Raw genomic sequence first — 26,163 nt, forward strand, 5'->3', positions numbered from 1 at the left:
TGCTTGATCACCCCATACTTATGTGTTGTAATATCCTTTAACATGTTTAAGGCATTATGTTTCAATGTGCTCAATGGGTTCAAAACCAAATTACCTATTTTTCTACATTTTTCATTGGGTTTTTTTTCTTCTATCAAGCAGCCCATACACTTTCAATTTTAGTGGCCAATATCACATACCCTACATACAAAATCTACCAATATGTACTGTACACATGATCATTACTATTGCACAACAGTAGATTTAGGGTCTTTGATATTGCCCAATAAATCTGAATGTTTATGAGCCGCAATTACACAGCATTTTTCACAAGTATTGAAATAAATCTAATACCAGAACTTACTTTTACAACTTGCTACGTTGCATCTGATACCATCAGACTTCATCAGGCAACTGATCCGCTGGTCTTGTCATGTGACCATCTGATGAAGTCTGATGGTATCAGATGCAATGTAGCAAGTTGTAAAAGTAAGTTCCAGTATTAGATTTATTTCAAAACTTTGTGTGATTTTAATGACCGGATGACTGAGAATATTCACTAAGTTAAAGATTTAATTCTCATTATGCCTATACTATCAACATAAAATGGGTTTACTACTACACATACATACCTTACAATCATACAATATAAACATGCACACTACATTCATAACATGATATTATAAGAGTACTCAACTGACAAAAAAATTGTACTGCAACTGTATATGATTTTATGAAAGAATTAATACCAAGTTTTGAAAATGATGAGCAATAGATTTAATAACACTCTATTGAAAAATATTGTTCAGAATATTTGTCTTTCTTACATACAACTTCCAGCTGAAATATCATGTACAAGGGGTTCAATTTTGGAAAGAACGGAATACAATTTTGTAAAATATATTTGAAAGAATCCAGCTTTAACCAGTTTTGCCCAAAATGCATACAGCAGATTGATGAGATTCCAGAGATGCATGAATTGATTATTTTGTCAGAAAAGCTTGTATAAATCGGACATGAACCCCTGTGCAAACATTTGTTTTGCTTTCATAAGTCATATAAATAGACATTATTTCAGAACATTATTTCTGTGTTTACTATATTTAAAGTTAAAGCTAAACTTTAATATAGGAAATAGAGCCATACCTATTTCAAGTTTAATAAATATGTGTGAAATATCACAGTGAGTTGGCCATTATCAGCTGCAGTCTTTATAGAGTTGTACTTAATTTTACAGTCTTAAGGATATGACACTCTTCTGGTGACTCAATGACACACGTTGAAGAAGTAATAGATTACATAACACAATATATGACTGTATGTGCATCAACCCATCACATTTCTCTCTTTCCAATCATCGTGGATTCAACTTTAAATGTCCTTAAAATATTTGCTACTCTGATTTCCATATTGTATTCAAGCACAACTTTAATAGAACATTCCAGTTTAAATCCATACACCCCCTAGAGAACACATGACCTTAATCTTCCACACAGAGAGTGCAAATTTGAAATGGGGTTACCTGAATGAGTGACTCTATTTTACATCTTCACCCCCTACATGAGAGATCAAGACCATGTTTTCTATAAAGGGTGTATGGATCTCAACTGGAAATCCAATGTTGTGTACCTTTTAGTTACTCTACAATACTTTTAAATAAAATATAAATTAATGTACCTTGCTCTCTTTTCAGTTACCCTACCATGCCTTTAAATATCATAAGACAATAAGAAAACAGTGACAAAACAATGCAGAATGGTCTTCATAAAGCAATTAACCTGGCCAGTAGAAGGTTTTCAATATTTATGTAATCAAACTAAAATTTTATTCTAGGTTTTGACATCCTCTTTGGACTCAAGAACATGAAGTTTCTGCAGTCAAAGCAGACATTGATAAAAATTGAAAACCATTTTCAGGCTTGTCCATAAAGGATCAATCTATATATTGGAAATACATTTTGCATTACATGAAGCAGCGTGTCCTGTTTGGATCCGCTAGCATCATTTGCCCAAATACTATGCAATGTTAAATCATATCCAAAAAGACTACCTTTACAGTAGTTCACATCTATAGGCCTTGATTGTGTTTACTGAATACCATTCCATTCTATTCTAAACCCTGTACATATTCACAACTTTACAAGATATAAAATACTTTTTCTTCTTAATGTAAAAACTATGATGTTATTGATGTATTTGTAGGTAAAGAAATAACATACAAAAATAAACAGAAAATTCAGCCTCAAATCTACCTCTTAACATTCAGCCTCAGCAATGTTTTGCATGTGAGTGGCAAGTTGAACCAAAACTAAAAACACCTTTCATGGTTCCATGGCAGGACATATGATATCTAGAGATCATATCTTAGTATAATTATTCAGCTTTTTATTCAAAATTTAAAAAGATTTATTAAAACTTTTAACTGACCTTGCAACTCAAGAAAAGTTTACCATATATTTTGCCAGCACCGCAAATTTACTATATATGCAACTGCCCCAAACAAATACAATGTGTAATAACCCTGATGAATGTCTTGAAATAACTTAACCACAACAAACTTAATACCGTAAACGTTCACCTAATAGCCCACCTGGTCTCCTTTGCCTTGGGGTAAATTTCATTTACTAATAGAGAGCTCCCTCCTCTAAAAATCCAACAAGAATTAAGGGTATGTGCCCTTATTGCTGGTGGGATTTTTATTGTTTGTGTCTAAAATTCTAGTTATGTCAAGGGAGCCCATAGCGCCATTAAGCGACCGTTTACGGTAGCTGTACATAAGAAATAACCCTGTACACATACACAACCCTACATAAAGAAAGCACCTAAAAATAAAAACGTTGTATAATTTTTGCACACCTTTCTATCAATTAATTTCAGTATTTCTGTTTACATTTATAATATCATTCACTAGGGCAAAACAAGAAATTACCCCAAATGAAACTTTGACCAAACATAGAATTGATATGAGAAAAATAAACTGTAAAATCTATTTCTAAAGAGAAAAGAAGCACAAAGGATTATCATACAGTGTTTTAGCCTGCATATTGTTTGCAGTGTTGTATCTTGTTAAACACATTAAAACATACCTTGAAGCAACAGCAAATATTGTTATAACTATATTGAAATGAAAGACAAAGCCTGATCCAGCAGCTGAATGTTCAAATAATTTATCCACCCCAAGGTTGGTTTTATACATTTAGGAATATCAGACTCATCTGAATGTGTGGGTGTTATGGGTGGGTGGACCAAGGACATGAAGGAGGCCTAAGAAAATGTGTCTAGAGAATGCTCAATGCTCATCTTAGTCATAAGGGCATGGCAGTTGCTCAAGAAGGTGGGATGGCTTGATGAAACCATGGCTACAATGGTGAGTTGTCAAACACAGGGAATGGAATCCATCACTTTGATGAGATGGATGCAACAACTGATGCTTCTATACACCCCTCACACATACAAATATCACTTTCTTTTCTACACAGAATATGGTGCCAAATGATGCAAATCAAATGAATAAAAATAGAAAATGTACATACATTGTAAAAGGCACATTTGAAACCTAAGTGAACATGTGATCATCAGGGTGTTTCACATTGGTTTATTACATGAGGTTCTGAGCCACACATCTCTCCACAAGAGTTGAATGTAGGCTTTTGATCTATGTAAGTAATAAACATAAATGATATCTTTATGAAGCTAAGTTCACCATTCAGTCTTCAGAGATAACCTATGTTGGAAAACATTGAATAATTTACGCTGGACAATAAGAACAACATATTTCCTGTTTTCATTTGATGAACCCAAAATTATGACTGAAAGATTTGTTCAAGACTCTAGACTCCTGAATAGCTGGGACAACATGCAAACAATCCTCAACAACTGGTATTTGCTATGGGTAACAGTATTATCACAACTCTGCCAACTCATCCAATCAAACAGGTATACATGCATAGCTGCCTAGTGTAAATCATTCTACTAGTTTAAGACTTTCTAGAGTTTGGATCATAGATTGCTCATTACCCTGTTGACATATTATGCATCGTAACCACTGATACGACTCATGATCAAATCAAATATTGCTACAACATTTTGCATAATACTTTGTTACTACACCAACCTTGGGTGCTGGGGAAACAAATGTGAGCCTTTTTATACTTCAAGTGCCAACATTATCTGTCTACATTATACTTAAATCATTAAGGTGTATATCCCAGTGGGGAGGATATTTGGGTCCAACTTCATTAAGATTTTGTGCAGATATTGGGTGTATATCCTTGGTGTAAAATATTCATGACTTAGGCTAGTGAAAAGGCTCCATTGAAGAATTAAGCCGCTTACAGAATAAAGCTGTATAATCCTTCAATAGAAAATGTCTGTGCTAGGTTAATTCTGTGCAGTTTTACACAAAGGATAAACCAGAATTACTTTATATGCTTAAAGTTGTTCCATATTTGATTTGCTTAGTAAATGCTATTTGTGATCCAATTACCAGATGTATCACCACATCATTGTTAGAATTTACTGACATGTCTTTGTGTGAGAAATTATGGAACAACCTCTGCAATACATACAAATCTTTACCAAATTTAAACCTGTTTGCGATTTCAGAACGCCTTATATTGCCTCTTAAGTGCCCTATTTCAATACAAGTCTCCAAATTCTGTATACAATTACCATGTGTTTGGAGACTCATGGGTCTAGGCACTTAAAGGGCGCAACAAGTCTTTCTGGAATCAACTCCTTATCCAACTTCTTTGGCATATTTAAGTTTACACCTACATTTTGATTGGATGATTCACCCCCAGTATTGGATGGTTGATTGATTGATAACTTGCTTGATGACTTGATTGAAGGATGGTAGCTGGGATTGACTTTGGCAGTACACTACTACGATGGAAACTTATATCTATGCATACTCTCCTTCTTTGATACTCCTGTGTAATACACATGCAAAGATCATCCCAAACAGCTGCAATAAAACAAACAAGATGAAGGAGAGAGAGGGAAGGAAAGAAGTACACAGATGAGTAAATAAAATTAATCAGACTTAATGCTTCTCCACATTACACAACTGAAGATCATACCAAAGATCTAATAAGATGGAAGGAAAGCATGAGGTATGCAAGATGGGTGTAGTAGCAGAAATGGGAGTAACAAAAGATTATAAATATGTGTGTTAGTATGCAAAAATGGATGGACATGTTAGGCAAACGAGTACCGTATTCATTCCAATAAGCGCCCAGGGCGCTCAACAAAGTCATTTTGTGTGGGCGCTTATTTTTTACCTGGTTTACGCAATTTTTTCGTAAGGGGCGTTTATTAGAAACAAATTTAGATATGTTATAAAAGGGTCCTGAGATGTTCTAGTAGCTTTTCTGATGCAGAAAATGTATTGCAAGTTTACACAGGATTGTAGTCCTCCAGCTATTTCCCTGTACCTGTCTCTCTGTCACTTCAACATTAATGGTATCCTTTAGCAAATTGAAAATACCCTGGATGGGTGCTTATTGGGGCATGGGCGCTTATTGGAACAAATACGGTATCTACCTTGTAGTTGCATAGTTTGTTTTGATGTGCATGAAAATAATGTTTATGTGCAGTGATTCACAACTTTTGTATGCTCTTGTGCAATCTGCATTTGTTCATTGAGTAGTGTTCAATTAAGCACTCATCATCTGTCCCATCAAGAAGCTGGTCTACCAATAGGGCCCAAAGGCAACCATGCAGTGATGTATTCTTGATGTGAAAATTGATGTACGTGAAAATTATAAAATAGGACTTATTTCCCGACATGTGAATATGACATCTATCCAGTGAAATATAATAGTTTTAACCAGATTATTACAACACGGCAAAACATTTTCTCAGATGTGTCATAACATATAACCACTGTGATCAATTACTTATGTGTAAATAATTGTCTGAAATTGCATACAAACTTACTTCCCTATATATAGACAGACAACACATGTAAGCAACCGACGATGACAAACAATTGATCATGCAAACAATAAATCAAACTGCACTTTGTTAATTCACGTATGGTATGAATGGTGGAGCATAGTTCAATATGATTTATGGTAATTCAGACAAACTGAATTGAATTTTTAGCCTCCTTTGTGAAAGAAGCTCAGTGAGTGGCTTTGCGAAATGCTTCAAATATTTGAAGACTTACTCATTTCAAATGATCACAAATTGACATTTAAATATATATCCATGGTCTATGTGAATACAGAGTATTCAGATTTGATATTAACACAATTTGATGTTGTGCCTCTTGAAAATGTCAGCACTGAAAAGAAACATGATAGCTACAGCAGGTGTTCCCTTTTTATATTCATGAAAAAACCATGTCATAATACAAATAATTATGAACTATGAACTGCTATGCTCACCATTATACCAACTACTAATATTCTAAAACACAATGTTATAAATAGTACATGCAAGACCATATTGAAGGTAACATAATTAAAATAATCTTGAGTATAAATATATAGATATATAGATATTGTTGTCTTCTTTCCACATTAGATAGCCATCAGACTGTGACACTCATTAACATTGACTTTAGCAGGTTGCCAGTGTATGGTAAACTAATCACACTGGTTTGGTAAATTAAAGGCAACTGTTATTTATATTCATTTACTGTTAACACAATAGTGCCTGAAATATACACAACCCAAGTATCTGAGAATTACCTACCCAAGATAATTCTTGATCATATATTGAATAGCTCTGAAGGAGATTCAAAACATTGCTGAACAAGATGAAAAAGTATGCTCTCAAAATATTTTGTGGATTTGACCTTGATAGCACTTCCCTATTATTCCTAGGATTTCTCAAAATTATTTCTCATTTCAATTGCCTTTGTATAGCCTAGTGGTTCTTGTGACATGCACATGCATGTGATTGTGCTTCATACCAAGGTGATGATACCCGACTACAATTTATAATTTATTTGCCTGATAAAGCCTAATAAAATAATAAGTATAATGCATGTTTATGTTGCATTACTTTTGAGTTGGTACTGTGTGAAGGCCAGATGCATTTAAATATTACTAGGGCTAAGCAAAATATTTTGAACATAAAATTAAATGCAATATGTAAAAAGTGAACTCTAACACAAATTCAGGGAAATGTTTAGCATTTGGCAATTCCAGGCACAGCATTTGTACAGGTTTAGCCAATTCTACACAGGATTATTGAGGCCTGTCATGCTTGACTAGCTTGACTATAATATGGCACATATTTGTGCGTCATGACTCTTTATGTGACTGCTTTATTCTTGGTGTTTTTTTTATTGACAATAAGCAATAGATCCTACAGATAATGGTGCATGCAATAAGTTTACACTTGGTAGTAAAAATCAAATTCACAAGGTCAAATTTGGTGCACATTCACAACAGGCCAGCTTAAATGTCAGTAAAACAGTTTAACATTCATAATATTTTGTATCAAATATACGATGGGAAGCATGCTGGAAAACATGCTTGCAATAAATGCAGACATGCAAACACATAGGGCATTCCAAATTCAGGCAATAATAAAGAAGTTTGAAAGTAACGATATGTACTTTTTATACAACTTGCGAGTCATTCTTGACTTGACAGTATAGGAACATAGATAGCGCTATGCCGAAGAGCTGAGAAGGGAAATAAACAGTGCAAAGTAATATCAATAGAATGTAATGTCACACAATATACCTACGTAAAATGACAAAGTTTAGAAAGTAATTATATAATTTACTTTACGGGGCATGCTGAGATACCTACACTTTTTCTGTTTGGTTTTTGGGTATTTACATGTATAGGCCTACAAGTGAATTTAATTTCCCCTTGAAATGAAATTGGAAAGCTTGTGAATCAATGGTTTGATCATCTCCATAATGCAGTCTTTTTGCCAAGGAGTGGGGGTGGAGAAGACTGCATTATGGAGGCAGTCAGCATTCAGAAACCATGTTAGAGCATAAGCTGATACCAATGAAATAGAACAGTTGTATTTAAAAGAATGAGAGTCTAGAGGTATTTTATATTAAAAAAAAGTATGACATTTCTGGACATAACAATGTGTGATCATGGAGAAATGATACAGAATGGGTTTTTACACAAACATGTTGTACATGTATGTCCCTTGAAATTGGACAAGTCAGTCCAAATCATTTTGACACAAAAAATGATGTTGCAAGTAAAATGGATTCCTGCAAGTTTAATTATCAAGAATTGAGAATCAAGTGATTCTTTAGTTTTTGTTGAGGAATGTGGTTTGAGGAGAGTCAAAATTGATTCCCTCCCTGAATAAAATTAGATTATGCAAGTTTGGTTTTTGAATTTTTGTAATCAGACGCCTATAGAATGGTATCAAATGCAACAAAGCAAAGTGAGTTGCAAATTTCAGTTCCAGTCAAGATTACTTTAAAAATTATATTTTTCAATTTGTTATAACCCTGATTCAAAATCATTTATAATTAAATGTATGGTTGTCATTAAGCACCTTGCTGTTCAGTTGCTGTCATCACCTAATTACCATGGTATGACAATCATAAAGATGGTAGTCATTAAGTATATGACTACTCACCAAGAGCTATTTTTGATATCATCATCATTACGGTATATCCACCAGTTGAATACTGTATATCACTTTATTTTTCATAGCAATTTGTTTTTACAAATTTGACAAAAACAACATTGAATAGCAAGAAATTGTGAAATTGTCCAAAATTTACGTGAAATAGCCAAATTACTAGAATGGTAAATTTTATGGCAATATAATTTTGATAATCAAAACCACTGACAACTAAATGAAATTAAAAATTATGCAAATATTTTAACGTTGAATGTGGCAAAGCAGAAAACTACATCCAATAAAACCTAGCAGTGCGCTACTGCACAGAAATCCCCTGAGATATTTTGATTTAGCAATCAAATGTTAATTATAACCAGGCATGTTACAATGTTATTGTGGCAAGTATTATAAATGATAAGGTAATATAATAACAAATGTAATGACTGTAAACCACACCACCAGCAAAGGTTTCCTAAAATGATTTCCCAAAATAATGAAATAATTATAATTGATTAACACAGGAGTTCGAAAGTAAAATATCTGAAGCTCCAATTTTAGAAAATAAAATTGCTCAAACTCTACCCTCCAAGTGAGCAAAGCGTCATGGCATGGGGTCCAGAGGCCTGTTTAAGGGCCTGCTTTTTCTTTCATGCGATTAACGTCTACGCATGTGCCTATGCGTAGTACACTATAAAACCACTTCGCTTTTTTTTTTAATTAGACAAACCTTCACTGGTGTTGTGACTATAAACTTTTTACAAATGGTAAATAAAGTATGTGAGCTTTTAAAGAAGTAAGCTTTGAACAGAAGAGGCAAAAGAATTGATGAAACATTCAACCTGTCACCAATACTGACTAGATTGGTAGACAATTTCACTTTGCTTACTACATACCTCAAATATACCAATTGCTATGCAGACAGCTCCCACATAGTATATGTTGTCTTCAAGGTAAGTGAGAAGTATTTCAGCACATCCCTGCATAGAAAGAGAGTTACTCATAATATCACACATCATGATAGATTCAATATATACAGGCAATCAGGCATGAGAGTGGCTTTGCATGAAAAAAGCTGAAGTAGAACAAAAAAAGCTGAAAAACAGTGTGAAATTGGCAAAAAGACCCACAATTGGGTTAAAAATAAATAAAAATGTGTACATTTGAATAGTCAAAAAAGCTGAATTCAGCTGATCAGCTGAAAAATCTCATGCCTGCATTAACAACATTTTGTTTTTCCACTAACAAATACTAGTCAAATGATATTCCCTCTGATGGCATATTCATTAAAAGTTTCCACATTTGCTAATTCTGCTAATAAATACAAAACATTTTGTGTTGCACAGACGATGTAGCTACCTACTTTTCATTGGCTGATCGCTAATTAACACATTGCCTTGATAATTGCTCATTACAGTTCCGCCATATGCAAGGAGAGCCTTGATCTGGCTATAGACATGGAGATGACCGAGTTCCTATTATTGAAACATATTTTCAGGGCAAATCAGCCCCCACCTAAAAAAATGATGTTAAATGAGCCCTTGTTATTTACTTTTTTTGGACAAAAGCTCTCTGAATGGTGCAAATGGTCTGTGAACAAGATTTCGCCCCTCTGTTAAACTCGGGGTATTGTGCCTTTGATCCTATCAACAAAGGTACACCATTTTTAATCATCGGGCAGACCATAGTTCTGATCATTTGCTGAAAAGGTAGACAATATGAAAAAATAATAAAAAGGTTTTAAAAGAATCACCACTTACATCCTTCCATGCTCCAGTGTAGCCAACAGTTTTACCACAATCAATTGCATATTCTCTGCAACAAGAGTCTGGGAACTGGGTGGCAGGGAATGATGAATTCATTGCCCAATCTGCTGCACCATCCACACCACAGCATTGAAGCTACAACAATTAAAAATGAGGTTTATAAGTGTTTAGTTACACAAAGTCACTAAACATTTGGAAAATTTGCAACAAATGTCCATTTAAAATTTTGAAAGTGTCGGGACCACCTTTCCAAATTCATGGTAGTAGCAGAGAGACACATGACAAATGGATATTATAACATTAAGATATTCAGATATTGTTCTCTCAGGTCATCTGGTAATGTGAGGAAAGGAATTGATAAACATACTACCGTATTTGTCCCAATAAGCGCCCATGCCCCAATAAGCGCCCACCCAGGGTATTTTCAATTTGCTTAAGGGTACCATTAATGTTGAAGTGACGGATAGACACCGACACAGTGAAATAGCTGGGGATTAGAGTTCTGTGTAAACATGCAATATCATTTCAGCATCAGAAAAGCTACTAGAACGTCTCAGGACCCTTTTATAACATATGTACATAAATTTGTCTCTAATAAACACATGTTAGGAAAACATTAGGTAAACCATGTAAAAAATAAGCGCCCAACCATAATGACTTTGTTAAGCACCCTGAGCACTTATTGGAATGAATACGGTAATTGCTTTGGTTTAAGAACCATCTGAAGTGGTAGATAAGTTCATAAATGCGTATCACTTGTAGGGAGTGAAATGTACAAAATAATGCATGAATACTGAGATGTTGATGCATCTATCAAATGCACCAGCCAATATCAAATTAATATATATCCCCATCTGCTTAAAGTTAGGTTTTCTCTTCATATCTACATATAGCCAACTGTGGCTAAAGCACTAGGTATAGCTGTTCACTTCCCAGATTAGCCTATAGCACATGCATTGCAAAGAATGGCAATGAGCATTTTAGTTGCTGGTGCCTTCATCCCACACACACACCATGTACTGTACAGCTTATATGTCACAGGTGATAGGCATATATATGCCGGGAGTGGGCAGCTGTGATCAACTGACTTTGGTTTCGTGCAGTGATCAGTGGTGATACATACTGCACATTGTTGAAAGCATACTGTATGCAATGTCAACTTGTAACATAAATAGGTCTATATGGTGGAGGTATACATGGTTTCTGTTTTAAGCGAAAAAATAAACATTCTATGGATTAGAGGACTTGTCCAAATTATTTAGTAATTGAACCCCCCCACAAAAAAAAAAACCCCAAACATTTGTTTGAAATAAAAACCTGTCAAAAGGGCTGTTAACTGAAGGTGACCTGATCAAGATTATACACCATACTATTCAACCTAACTAATATATCTTTTAGTACATATTTTATAACATAATTGAGTGAGTACAAAATGCTGTACTAACTCACGGTAAACCCATCTTGACACTGAGTTTCAATGGCTATGACATTTTCTTACAGTTCATTTGAAGTATTACAGATCCACAAATTATATTTATAATAATAATTGATAATTATAAACAAGTTTTTGGAGTTTTATCGGTCTAAATTTGCTTGCACCTTTGATGCAACTTGTGTTTGCACTTGGACCTCTTTTTGTAATTGTCCAAATTGCAGGCAAACATAACTGAACTTGCATTTTCCGCCCTCTAATTTATTTTTCCCTTCCCTTCTTTTTTGGATTTGGTGGGGCGGTCTTAGAGGTGCATGCACCTGTTTGCTCCAGCCATTCACTGGACTTTTTATAAATAATTTTGTTCCTCTCATGAAATTGTGAAATTTTTGATGTAACTTATTATGTGCAATATTATATTTTTGTAATTCTGTGCCAGTGATAAAGTGTAATAAATAAATAAATAAAATAAAATTACAGTCACTTACAACATTGTTTAACATGGAAGTTTTCCATTTTCCATACATAGTACATTATAAGCTCCCCTTTGAAAAGGAGGTAATTAATTAGGTTTGTATATATTGTAATTAGAAAAGACGGAGTACTATATAAAAAGTATTTTCACTTGATTCTAATGATTTCAACCTACATCACTCTGGAGACGATCCCAGGCACTTTGGAGACCTTTCTCTGTGTCATACTTCTGTAGTCCTGTAATAAGATCACTCTCCACATAGTCTGACACCTGGCTTTCATAGACAAACCCAAGAATACCAGCAACAATCTCCAGAACGAAGATCAGCAGCAATAAGAAGAAAAACTGAAGAAAAAATAAGCAACAGGTGTTAATTAATTGAATCTATAAGTGATCCCTGGTACTACCAGTGGCAGATGAGTTATAGGAAATCAGAATTATACAATGCAACTGACTTGAATATTGCTGTATGCTTGTGGGTTTTTCACTTCACATCAAGGAATTGGACAACAACGTTTGCACATTATTTTTGTGGGACCTGAGAACACATCAGACACACCAAATTGCATTCTGAAAATGAGGAATTTAATTCTGATATCAAATAATTTTGATCTTTTGAAATTTATGATGTAATTAAAATTTTATGGCAAATTATGACAAATTGATATTCTTTTATATTTTTGATATTTAACATTCCTCGAAGTTAAATTTTATAAATCTAATGATATGTATTTAAAGTGTATATAGCTGGGAGAAGTCCTTCAGTCGGTTGAAAATGTTGACGTTTTGTATTGAAGAAATACATTTTGTCCCAAAAATACCCTAAGTTTTTAGGCCTTTTTGGGAAAAAAATTATTTCTTTAATACAAAATATCAAACTTTTCAAATGATGGACAGCTTTTCCTCCTGGATATACACTTAAAATACATATCATTAGATTTATAAAATTTACTTCGAGGAATGTTCAATGTCAAAAATATTAATTTTTAATAATTTGCTATAAAATTTGTATTATTTTGCGACTTTCATACTTACGATAAGCAGCATGCATCCATTTTCCTTGATGGCACCACAGCATCCTACAAAACCTACTACCATAACAATGACACCGACTGCGATGCACAAGTTAGCAGCATTGAGAAATGGCACACTAGGCAACAAGGTGGCAAAACCTCCATTGTTTACATTCAATGTGATCCCCAATGCAAGGATACCACACCCAGAGATCTGAAAAATGAGAATAGAAAATTTAAATAATGAAGAAGGAGGCGGCCTATATGTTTCACCCTAGCAGGGCGTAAGACAATGCGAAACACAAATTAATATATGCGAGGATCGGAAATAAACGATGCAAGCTCGAGAAATTATAATTTAAATGGCGTGATTGGGGCTCGAGCAAACTGGCATATGAAAATATTGAGAGAAAAAATCAGGACTCAGCGGGAGTTGACGGTCTCTGGATTACCGGTCAGAGCTTTACCACATGTGTTCACTGTGCTACCTGAGTGAACTCAGGTAGCACAGTGGTAAAGCTCTGGGTGAATCCAGAGAGTCAACTCGCTGAGTCCTGATTTTTTCTCTCAATATTTTCATATGCCAGTTTGCTCGAGCCCCAATCACGCCAATAGAAAATTTATTCCAACTTGTAATTGGACAAATGTATATAAAATATGAGGATAAGCTTCATATCTTAATAATTATATATCAGATACATGTAAGCTACTTATTTTTTACATGATTCTTGAATTTGTGCAAGTATCCTTGGTTTGAAAATCTCCATATCAAAGTGAAAACAATATGATCATACAGAAATGTACACTGTCCAATTTCAATAGTTACAATAAATCCTTGGTTTGAAAATCTGCCATAGCAAAGTGAAAACAATATGATCATATGCAGAAATGTACAATCTCAATAGCTACAATAAACCCTAAATTATGTGTCAGTGTCCATTTAAAGGGACATTCTGTGATTTACCTATGACTTTAAGCCCAAACATTGAATCACTAATTCTATTGGAGTTATGAGAGCATTTATAAAGAAATATATCATTTGGACATGTACCGGTATGTAACATGTCATTTAGAACCCTCCAATATATTGTTTGTATTATGTATTTAACATGTCATTTACAACCCTCCCAGAGCCCCTGTTCACCCTGTTCTGATCACAATTTAAGAATTATATCATTGGACATGTATGTAACATGTCATTTACAACCCTAATTAATATATTATTGGACATGTACGTAACATGTCATTTACAACCCTCCCAGAACCCATGCTCTGATCACAATTTACAACTTTTTTTTCTTCTAATTATGATTTTGTCAGAATTCTTTATATATATAATATTATGTAGCATCAGAATAAGCTAGTAAAAACAATGTGCTTGAACAAATTAAGGAAGAGCTGATCAAATTATATCAATTACAAAATCCAACCAAACAGCAATTCCAATTTCTACAGCCCTAAACAAGTAACTAAATAAAAAAGAAATCAGTTCTAAAGTACTTACAAAGAACAAAAGATTGAAAACAAAAAGCAGGTACTTGATGATCTTTGCACAGCCTTCCACACCCATGATGACTCTTCTGATAGTACGTTCTTTGTAATGTCAATAATGAAAGATTCAATGATCAATGACTAGGTGTTCCTGTAGGATACAAAACAAAGAAACATAATAATTGCTCATTGCATTCACACATCAGAAGTCACAGTTCCTTCCTGTAGGGTACCAGTCTTTGGTAGCTAAGAACTGCAGAATAAGAGATTGGTTTATAAGCGTGGTAGAACACAGGAAATGAGCCAATTTACAGGGTCAACCATTCTTTCCTTGGCTAACTAAACTAATTCAGGATCCCACATGATAACCTTCTTTTAGTTAAGTTAATAATAGGATGTCATATATTATTTTCTTATTTCAATTATAGACCCTATACATGTAGGTCTATGCTTCAATAACAAACTGTTAGAAAGAACATCCCACTTAATAATTGGACAAGACCACAAGGCTGAAGCAAGTTGCACCATACAATTTTCTGCACATGAACAGAGAAATTCAAGTTTTATCTCTTTCTCAAAAAGTTCATAGCGTCAGGGAAATGTCATACAAATATAGTCAGGTTTCAAGAATTTCACCAGTAATTATGAAATGCTAACTATTCATAGTCAGTGGGTTGGGTTTATGTTACTAAATTTGATTGGTTCCTGAGTGTCGTCTATGAGGCGTTAGACGCAAGTGGTAGCATCATCATGGAACATATGTCAAGGGCTCTCAAGGCGCTCACTTTTTTAGATCACACAGTGACAGTGTGCACTATAAAAATTCCAATTATTTATTCTCTTAGTAAATTATTATTTGAACATTCACAGGACGGACAATGTAAGTGTAGGGGATCACATGTCCCCATGTTTTTAGGTTGCCAGTGGCAAAATACCCAATATCCCCCTTGTGATTTGTAACTTCAAATCTCATTCATGAACTTCTGTTAAAATTAGGGTTGTATAATTTCAATTGTTAGAAAAAAATGAAATCTAGTAATTACCTCCCCACTATTTTTAAAGTATTAAGTGATGCTCCTGATCCACAAGTTTGATAGCAATTTAATACTAAATAGTAAAATTCTTCTTCTGAAACTATTCGCTAGGAAACAAAAACGGGCTGTTCAGCTTGTATAGCCGGTTTTCATTTCATATAGTTGTTCATAGTGTGTCAAAAATGCATGGCTATGACCAGCTGGCTTCCCATAAAAATAAACCATGAACACAAACAGAATCTAATGATATTCACATGATCCTTTATTAAATGCAGAAGACCATAAAGCACACATTTTCAACCAGGATGTAAACATTTAGGCTTATATTTTGTGATCTGGTTCATCAAAACTAAATGTTGGGGAGAAAATTAACCTTTCCATGGCCATAAATATGATCAGGGGTCTATTTAGCCGCTGGCCCGGGTATGCTTTCTGAAAGGGACTGGTTCCCTTCATTTTGCCTGACATTGCATTTGGAGTGGAATGAGCTTGTACTGGTCTATTCTGTCTGTTTCCAAATCTATTCAAAGAATTCCTTGAATTTTTGATCAAGTTAGTTTCCTTTTAGTGTTGCAGCAAACACAGCGGTAATCTTGCCAAAGCATTTTTCCACTGCGGCAAACATGCAGAATAACACAGCTCAGAACAAAGCTAATCACTGGAGCACCATATCAGAAAACATTGGGACCATACAGACCTATACTTCCAGGGAATTCTACATGCTGAAAACAATAAAACAGAAAGTGGTATAACACACTTCCTTTGTCTCTCAGTCAAATACATAAAACACTAAAATTTCTTGATCATTATCATATCGCCTTAACCATAATTGGTAAAAGTCAACATTTTACAACCATATTCTGCATAAATTAATACTAATAAGGCCCCTAGTTAAACTTCATAACACATTAACAGCATAAATTATCACCGTGTATCCATGTACATCCAGTTTTGACTTTCAAATGTGGCAATTATTTCAAGCACACTTTTAGATTACTTACGTACTAATTAGGCTGAAGGTAATCGGTTACAAATCAACTTATGATGTATTCCAATTTCCATATTTTATATGGTCATTTTCACGGTAAAGGGTGTAACTTTGGATTTTTAACATTTTAATCCGTAGTGTTCTAATAAAGCCACAGAATTCCATAATTTTTGGCCACATAAGTCATCTAGTTAGCAGCTACCTTGGGTAGCATAATCAGCTTTGGGAGTTACTGCGTTCAGTTTTAGCAGGCTTAAATGTACTTAATATTGCCATTTTGAAAAACTATAAAAAACAGTAACATTTTTGTAAAACCCTGTGTTTTCTTCAGTTAGTTCATGGATAATTTTTCTTATCCTGAACGTACAGTCATATGTTCAGTAAACACTGCCACATTAGATTTAATTGTGAACGGCCCTGTATTTTTGAGAACCGGACTTCGATATTTGTCGTTCGAGGCTTCATTTTCCGTTAACAATTGTTAACAAACTTTGTGGGTGTAGCTTTGGTTCATAATTCTTGGTTATTTCTTCACTTCTTCTTGATTTATAACAGTTGTTATCTTAACTTAAAAAAAAAAAAAAAAATTAGCCGATTTGCAAGCTTTTAAAATTTTTATAAAATCTTGACTTCAAATAGCCGCTTTTTCCGTTAACTTTTTGAAGCCTCCGAAACAAACTGTTCAGCAAGCTTGTGCAAATATAAATAAAAGAGCTCATCCAATCTATTTATCAAAATGTAGCAAAGTAGATCCTCAAGTCACATGTTTTTAAATCGTGGAGATATATATCACCGCTTGAAAATGGGACCCAATACAAACTTTCCGTTAACAATTGAAGCCTCCGAAACAAATGAAGCCTCCAAACAACAGTAAACTTAATTATCATCTATGCATATCTAAATTGGTGTGTTTCATAATGATATCTGCATTGTAATTATTACTTGATATGTGCAGAATGTCATAAATTTAAGAAAAAATTGACATTATGGTTAATGTTTGAAAAATATACTGATACCTTAAAAAGCCTGTTTCGGAGGCTTCACATGCAAAAAACACCATACTTAACAAATGGGTGAAAAAATTAATGTGTGATAAATCTACAATATCTGCCGCATAGAATCATTGATTCAATACACACAAGAAAATAACAGCTTAGATGATCCCAACACTGTTGTTTTCAAAAAAACTAATTCTGCAATGTTTAACAATTGTTAACATGAAGCCTCCGAAACAAAAAAATGACTTGCTGGGATAATTTAATTTTTTTTACATCTGAAATTCAATACTTAGAAGTAAAGCATGAAAATTGGTAATTGTGATATTTTTTACCTATTTTTTAATGTCAACTTGTAGTAGTTAGCTAAATATTTTACTTTTATGATCACCTGTGTTGTTAACTGAAGCCTCCGAAACACAAATCGCTTGAATTGCCAATTCTAAAAAATAACTCCAATTTCTGTGAAACTTGGCTGGGAGGTTCCTTATATCAAGTAGTATTTGTACATGAAGTTAGACATTCAAATTATTTTAGGAACCCAATTAAAACTTAAAAAATATGTTTAAGGTTTGGAAATTTCCATTGTAAATGACACTTGATGTTAAAAATTTTCAAAACTGCAATTACAAACATAGCAAAACATGGTATAAAATTTAACTTATATCTGTTGACTTACTTTGGAATGGAATTTCACATGTATTCCAGCTTTCATGTCAAAATTTTCTGAGGTTATGTAAAATACAATTTTTCTTAGATTTTAACCAAAATGTTATGCAAATGTCAAATTTTTTATTAGAAATCAAAAGGATTAAGCCTTGAAACATTATTTTACTTGAATTTAAGTTGCTTCTATGCATGATTTCAGTAAACAGAAACATATTTAAGTGGTTTGAAATTTTGACCCTAAAAATCAAAAGTTACACCCTTTACCGTGAAAATGACCATATAGAATCATGTATCCAGTTTTAGCTTATGGCTATCCTGATCAACTGTGATACATGTACTGAACGATGATTAATAAGCAGGCTTCAGTGATATTTTATTACCAGTAGCTTGGCAACCATTGCAATATTTTATTTATAATGAGAGTAATTGCTGCTAGTACATGTCAAATATTTTCTATTCAAACCTGGATATACATGTATTCAAAACTCATTATGAGCCCTGATGCTAAACTGAAATCATACTAATTAGTAATACTATAATTGACCTAATTATTACTAGTGCCCGCTAATAAGTACCACCTGTGGACTTTCAACTAATAACTGCTTTGAAATAATTTGAAGTGTTCAAATAATCACAGGAAAAAAATCATTGCAAACCTGCATACCATTATAAAGTTTTATTGGCTGACATTTGTTTTAAACCCTTATTCTAAAGCCTCCTTTTTCTAATAATTGTAACACTTTTTCCATTTTTTTGCTATTCGAAATCTTAAAAAACCTAGCAAAAACTAGAGAAAATGTTGCATGATATTTTAATTTTGCATCTTAGAGCAATAAATATTTGCACCAGCAACACCATGGCTTTGTTTTGATTGCAATCTTGCAGGCTGGTGGCAATTATCGTGTCAGTCATTTTGACTGACTAGGCACACATCAAGTTCCGTAAAGTTCCGGAACCAAGTTATGACTGTCCGTGAAGTTATCGCGATCGTATCAAAAAAGATTTTGCACAAATTTGAACAACAGTGTTTGAGATGATTGGTCACAAATTTGCACCTTTTTCTTTGAGGCAAAATAGTGGGAAACGTTGACGGTCAACTAGTAATATGTAGATAAAATTTAATATACATCAAGATCAGCTTTAATTTTACACTACATTGTAAGCTTCATTTTAAAGTACTGCACATTAAAACTGAAGAACATCACCCTATAATGAGGCATAATGAATTTATCTGTACATGTAGAAGCTAACAGATCTAAGATTTGCTGATGATGTACAGGGCAATGGGTATTACATTTCACAAGCGACAGGTTTGTGCCTGTCTTCGGGAGGTAGGGCAATTCAATTCACAGCAAATAAATTTAACTCAATTCATTCATACCAACGAACTACCATGCTATTGGAATCAAATATGTAACCTGCCTTTCAGCCACATAAAATATTAATTGCTTTGTAGTCCTTGGCACATATTGTAGCATCATTAACTATACTATGCTTCATGTATGTTGTAAAAATATTAAATTATAGCGATGATGACATACATTGTACATGTACAGGGGTAATATATTGACCAATAGTATGTTTAGGGGCTGTGCAATATTTATGAGCCCTGGGGAGGGTAAAATGGGGGGGAAGAAATTTTTGGCGAGTTGAAAGGGGGGGCAAGCAATTTTTGGCAAGCCGAGAGGGGGGGCAATTATTTTGTCTCAGTTTCTTGGGGTGCCTTTTAAATAAAATGCTCTAAGGGACCGCTCATTATTAATGTGGGAGGGGGCCAGGAAAAATGTAAGGGGGTTATGTGATTTTCACTTTGACAAACAGGGGGGGTTATGTGATTTTATATTTCCTGATAGGGGGGTCATGTGAAATTTAATAGTCATTCACTATTATTTAATACCAAGTATCCTGGAAGGTCTTGCATATATAGCAATATCAATCATACCATACATAATTGTCTAATGACCAGGGACAGGCGATTTGCGCGGAAAAAAATAGCAAATTGCGCAGAACATTTTTTTTCAGTGCAAATCATGTATACCTAAATTGCGCGGAAAGAAAGTTCCGCGCAAATCGCCTGTCCCTGCTAATGACTTATTCGCACAAATTTGTTTCCTTTTTGCACCATATTTCACCATTTTAGCTTCAATAGGGCAAAAAAGTGTGCGCTTCGCGCGCATTTGTACCATAAACATAGTCAACAGCCAAATTGTGCTGGATTCACTATTATATTTCAAGAAATATTTTCTTTTGCCTACCCCATCCCCCCAATGTCAAAAAAGAAATCTACGCCACTGTCACATGCTACACACACAAACCACTCCCACACTACTCACCATATGACGACCCCACCTGCAAGCACACACCTATAAATTTTCTCACCAAAAGTAGATCTATTGGCATAGGCGTAGATCCCAGGGGATGGGGGGGGCAGTAAATCCACCGAATGTTTTGCCAAGGCCGGGGTGGTCCATACAATCACCCCCCCAATGCTGAGCCTGTAGGCCTATGTGGGTTTCTGACCAAATTAACCTTATATTTGGCCATTTTAGTCCAAAAATTACACATTTTTGTGCACTTCGCATGATTTTATTCCACTTTTGCACCATATTTCATCAGTTTAGCTTCAAAATGACAAAAAATGTTCACGCGCTTCGCGCGCATTTCTACAGTTAACTTATTTTGTCGCCAAAAGGAGCTGTATTCACTATGACTTCAAGAAATATTTTCAAACCCCATCCCCCAATGTCAAAATCCCAATCTCTTGACTGAATTAATATTGAATTTGCTTGAAGGGGGGGGGTTATGTGATTTTGTTTGATCCAATAGGGGGGTTACGTGAAATTGATTCATCGCAATAGGGGGGGTTAGGTATTTTTCACCCATAAAGCTCAACATTTTCCCGGCCCCCCCTCCCGTGTTAATAATGAACGGTCCGTAAAAAGGCTTAGGAAAACCGTACGGAAATGCTTACATATATATGCAAATTTTCTCAAATTGGACTGAGGGGTGCCTGAGCATAATTATGAGCCCCCCCAGATTGCCAAATATTGTTTCCAGGGGTAGCGTTTTAAGGGGTCTTGGGGTCCAGGACTCCTTGATTTGGCAAGTCCCCGTGATTTGGACCCCTTAATTTTGTATGTCTGTGTAGAATTAGATGCCTGGACCCCATTATTTGCATATTTGGACCCCTGGACTCAGCAGGTCACCGCTAACCCTGATTGTTTCCCCCCCCCCTTGGCCCGCCAAAAATCGCTTGGCCCCCTCTCAGCCTGCAAAAAATCTGTGTACATATGTTTTTGGGATCCTAATTTGCAAGTTTACCTTGAATGGTCTAGATACGTGTTGCGAGCGCAGCGAGCAGGAAAATGTGCATTGCGTTTGCGTACTGACGCTTTAGAGCCAAGAGCGTTTTATTTAAAAGGTGAAACATAAATGTGTGCCCCCCCCCTCAGCTTGCTAAAAACTTGCTTCCCCCCCCCTTGGCTTGCCAACAATTCCCCCCACCCCCATTTTACCCTCCCACCAAGGCTCATAGCCAAAGTGGGTACTTCTTTATAATGCAGATGGTGGGTGTCTGAGGGAGGCCCTCACAAAATTAAAAATAAATGCTGAATTGAAGCCATTTCATGGACCATTTTTTACACAATAATGTGATGTGAATGTTCAGTCCTGGCTCTTTATTTTAACATAATAGGGGCACTGGCCATGTGTGGATTTGTTCATTGAATGCTCATGATGACAAAAGAATATTAAAAGTCATAAAAATCTTTTTTTTTACTTTCCACTCCCATGAATAAGGCATTTATAACAATGGCTGTTGTACATGATGTACCTGGCCAATACCCAAAATGTGTATCTTCATGATCCGATGAACTGTACTGAACACCAATTATATTAGAGGGTGCAGAAATACACAAAATTTGTGACATTTTATGATCTTTGACATTCTTTTGTCGAGGGGACAATGGGGGGGGGGGGGGTACTTGGATTTATTTTGGACAGCTCTTGAGCCTCAAAACCCATACCCACTAAGGTTAATTTTGCAGGAAAAGGGTACCCATGTCTAAGGATCTTCAAATGTAGATCACCAATGTCGAGATTGCCAATACCGGGTAGTCGGGTACTCAAAATCATATTGTTTTGATTAATTTTTGTGAAGCTGATCTTTCACCCCCTATCGCTAATTAAGTTAAGTTCATTTCCTTTGCCAGCCATGTAATTGAATGGGATTATTTTAAAATTTTAAAATGCTTAACATATCACAAACAAGTAGGCCTATGTTAATAATAATATAAATACAAGCTAAAAGCGTTGGGGTTCGATAATGAACTGGGTGAAAGTAGCTGTGACGGTTTTAAATTTGCCGTGTTGGTTAGGCTCCGATCACTTGATCAGTGTGCAAATTGAACAGCGCGGCGCGTACCAGTGATCATGGCAGCTGCAAAATTCAGACCCAATTTACTTCCGTGTTCCGATTGGATGGAAAGTGCCATATGGCTGAGCAGTTTTGCCGTCTCTCTGTACTTGGTCATCCGCCGCCTGAATTTGACTATATTTTTGGTACCGGATATTACAAATTAAAAAATCTGCAGCAAGAAATTGTTTGTGAACATGTAGTATGTATGCCAGGTGAATTCAAATTTGCCATCAAACTGCATCATTTTATATCAAATTAAAGCCCATGAGTAAAGAAAGCCAAAACTGAAAACCTTTTTGTCATAGCACTTTCCGTAGCAAAGTTACATCTTGTCAAAGATTGACTTTCATCAAAAAGATTCTGCTATACTGCTAGCAAAACAGCATTTCGGTGGTGTTTCTAGATCTTTCTTAGTCTCATGATGATAGCAGCTTTTCTATGTGGAACTGCTATCAAAATCCCTGATGAGTGTCTCATCACCATAAAAAATCATATATTTGGGTCAAGTGAAGTATAGTGTATAGACAACATATTTATGTAGGTTTCCTTGACTTACCTGTTCTTTTAAATTTCTATGTAAATATGTAAAAGAGGCGAATTTGGCTGACTAGCAAATGTGTTATTTAAGGTTTGCCTGGCATATGTAGTCCAAGGTGCTCTGACGATAACACTCTGATCGCCATGCAATCTCTGTGTAGTAGGCCAGCGGAACCGCTACGTGGACGAGCTAACCTACATGTAGCCACTGATTTAATAAAGTGGTATAAAAATCTGATTTTTTTTTTGATAAAAGAGGGGATGAGGATAGATGCATCACAAAATTCCCCTTTAAAACAAGCATGATACATGTGATATTACGGAGGAGTCAAATTTTAAAGCGGTCTACTTCTCGGTCTACTTTTACATGCGTGCCGTACTATTAGGCCAAGTAAAATAAAAAAACATGTTTCACGTCCGGGTTTTTGAAAAAAAGGAGGATGAGGGGGATTTTTATTTATTATTTTTTATCACAAAATCGGTGTGAATACCCATAATTAGAGCTGTTTTAGCATATACAATAAGTGCCTGGAATTGGGAGGAGGCCTCTTTTTATTTGTTGTTCTGAGAGATAGGCCCTCTAAGTATCACAAAACCTTATAAAAGTGTTTCTAGTATATTAGCAAGGCTATAGAAAGCATCTCTACTTCCTAGTCCTAGACACATTTTTTGAAAAGTTATATAAACTGAATTTCAAAAAATACAAATAAAATTTATAAAGAAACATCAAAAAGGAAGCGGGAGGGGACGTGAAACATGTTTATTTTTTTATTTGGCCTTACGTTGTCTTTCCTATTCGGCGAGGATGACAATTTTGACCTCCTCGTCTGTTTTCAAACAGAGAGGTCTACAAACCCCGTTCCACTTGTCCAAGTATCAGAAGGATAGTCCACAATAAGCCCTTTTGCAATTACAACTGCGCATGTGCAGAAACAAAAGTCGCCAAATAAAATTGGAGATAAATACGAGGAGGCTACTGTACATTTTCAATGCGGTGAACTGTGCCGTTTGCATAAAAACATCTTGTACTGGAATTTTGCAAATTATTTTGTCTTTATTTCTTCTTCGAATCATGATACATTGACATTGTATTTGATATATATTGATATCATGAAGAAATAAAGATAAAATAATCAGCAAAATTCCAGTACAAGATGTTTTTATGCAAACAGCACAGTTCACCGCATTGGAAATGGAGTACTTAGCCTCCTCGTATTTATCTCCAATTTTTTTCCCATAATGCATTACAAGTATGCCGAAATCTGGAATTGCGAACCGGCTTATACCGTGATTCACGTAACATGAATCTAGGGATTCAAAAGCTGTCAAGTAGAACCATTAGTCCTGCCAGCAAGACTTCAGTCTTTATTATATAAATGACATCTCGGTATGCCCAGTTACAGTTACTCAGACAGGGTCTAATTCTGCATAAAACCGGGCAACATTATTTCTATAGATCTGCTGCGCATTCAAATTGCATTGTATTGCATCGTAATTTCATTTGTGTCTATGCTAATTATGTTTACACAACATGAACTCACATGTTTTCAAGCAAATTCGCCGATAATAGGTGATCAAAAGCGATCGGAATGTTACAAAAGTACAGATCGCATTCAGCTTACTTCATATGAGATGATCTTTGGAAAAATACGGCATAATTTGTCTTGGTGTTTGCGGAATGCCATGCAGTAAAATATTAACATGATTAATACGTTGCGGCAATTCCCGGGGGCAATTCATGATTGACAACTAACAATCGGCGTGTCCTTCGTATCCTCCACTGTCAATTTCTTATCCACTCACTAATCCTCACAAAAGCTTTGTGTTGATTACGTAATGTGTGGAGGCAAATTGCAATAAGTACAATGAAATAATGAGTAGGGCGGGCTCCGAGGCGGGTTTCTTCTTCATCTTACGTAACAGTATAGCTCGTTCACGTAGCGTTTTCGTTGTCCCACTGGCCTACTACAACGTAGATTGCCTGGTGATCGGAGTGTTATCGTCAGAGCACCTCGGACTAGTAACAGTATTGTTCTCCAAAAAAACCCGGAAGCTTGTCGTTTGGAGCTCTAGCTGAAATACAGCAAGATAATGTAAGACAGTTAATGTAAACCTGTATTTTAGCTAGAGTATCTCGAGCTACAGTTACTGGAACTAGAAGAACCATGTGCTTCTTTTGTCCAATTTGCCATCAAGATTTCATAATGGAAACAGTTCAGACCCAGAACACGATCATGTCAGTTAAATTAATATTTTGTTCTGGGACTGATTATTCGGACTACATGACATGTACTTTGTAAAGCTACATAATTAAGTACATTGTAGGTAAGCTTAAAACAGCAAATTTGACACTCCCTTTACCACCCCTGTCCACACCCTATTGGTACCGCACACGTACTGCATTGCAATGTACCTCCAGCTCCATTGAAAAGATTGCATAAAATTGTGTTTTTCTTGTACAAAATACATACCAGCCCTCGTTGAAATCAGTTCCGCAGTTTCACAACCAGTTTCTTCTTTCGGCCGTGTCGATGGATGTCGCGGTGTGGCGTTTCCAAAAAAAGGTAAATAAACACCTATGGAAGGCCGTTCGAGTCATAAACACTGAAAGCAACAATGTACGATTCATCATTTCCATGATGGTAGCGTCATAGGGGCACGGGGGCACGTACCCCCAATCGATTGCAAAATTTAAAAATCCCATAGGAAAATTGCCAAAAAAACGGCTTGTGCCCCCCCCCCCGGTGGCCCCCCCCCCCCAATAATGGTCGATGCCAACTGCCTATGAAATTTTTACACTGAAAATCAC

General features: G+C 35.3%; 1 protein-coding gene across 5 annotated transcripts; it reads right to left on the reverse strand.

Annotated features, from left to right (window-relative positions):
- Positions 1–3,191: 3,191 nt before the first annotated feature.
- Positions 3,192–25,948, reverse strand: LOC140155800 (tetraspanin-9-like). 5 transcript variants are annotated; one of them, XM_072178767.1, is made up of 8 exons: positions 25,826–25,948; positions 14,728–14,865; positions 13,246–13,437; positions 12,385–12,555; positions 10,298–10,438; positions 9,434–9,517; positions 7,552–7,620; positions 3,192–4,944 (listed from the first exon to the last, which is right to left on the reverse strand). In XM_072178767.1, exons 2-7 carry the CDS (start codon positions 14,791–14,793, stop codon positions 7,555–7,557), a joined length of 720 nt encoding a protein of 239 aa, XP_072034868.1. In that variant the 5' UTR covers positions 14,794–14,865; positions 25,826–25,948; the 3' UTR covers positions 3,192–4,944; positions 7,552–7,554. The 5 variants fall into 5 exon arrangements, with proteins under 5 accessions (XP_072034868.1, XP_072034870.1, XP_072034871.1 ...); XM_072178769.1 differs by lacking the exon at positions 25,826–25,948 and adding an exon at positions 16,750–16,769; XM_072178768.1 differs by lacking the exon at positions 3,192–4,944 and adding an exon at positions 4,963–5,066.
- Between the last annotated feature and the right edge of the window lie 215 nt (positions 25,949–26,163).

The sequence above is a fragment of the Amphiura filiformis genome, chromosome 6, assembly GCF_039555335.1.
Source record: "Amphiura filiformis chromosome 6, Afil_fr2py, whole genome shotgun sequence".
In the NCBI taxonomy this organism is placed as follows: Eukaryota; Metazoa; Echinodermata; class Ophiuroidea; order Amphilepidida; family Amphiuridae; genus Amphiura; species Amphiura filiformis.

Excerpts from the sequence above, each read along its gene's own strand:
- LOC140155800 (XM_072178767.1), bottom strand. The coding sequence starts at position 14,793 with ATGGGTGTGGAAGGCTGTGCAAAGATCATCAAGTACCTGCTTTTTGTT. Across the intron at positions 13,438-14,727 it reads TTTTCAATCTTTTGTTCTTT|ATCTCTGGGTGTGGTATCCT; the intron begins GTAAGTACTTTA and ends CTCATTTTTCAG. Across the intron at positions 9,518-10,297 it reads ACACTGGAGCATGGAAGGAT|GGATGTGCTGAAATACTTCT; the intron begins GTAAGTGGTGAT and ends CTTTCTATGCAG.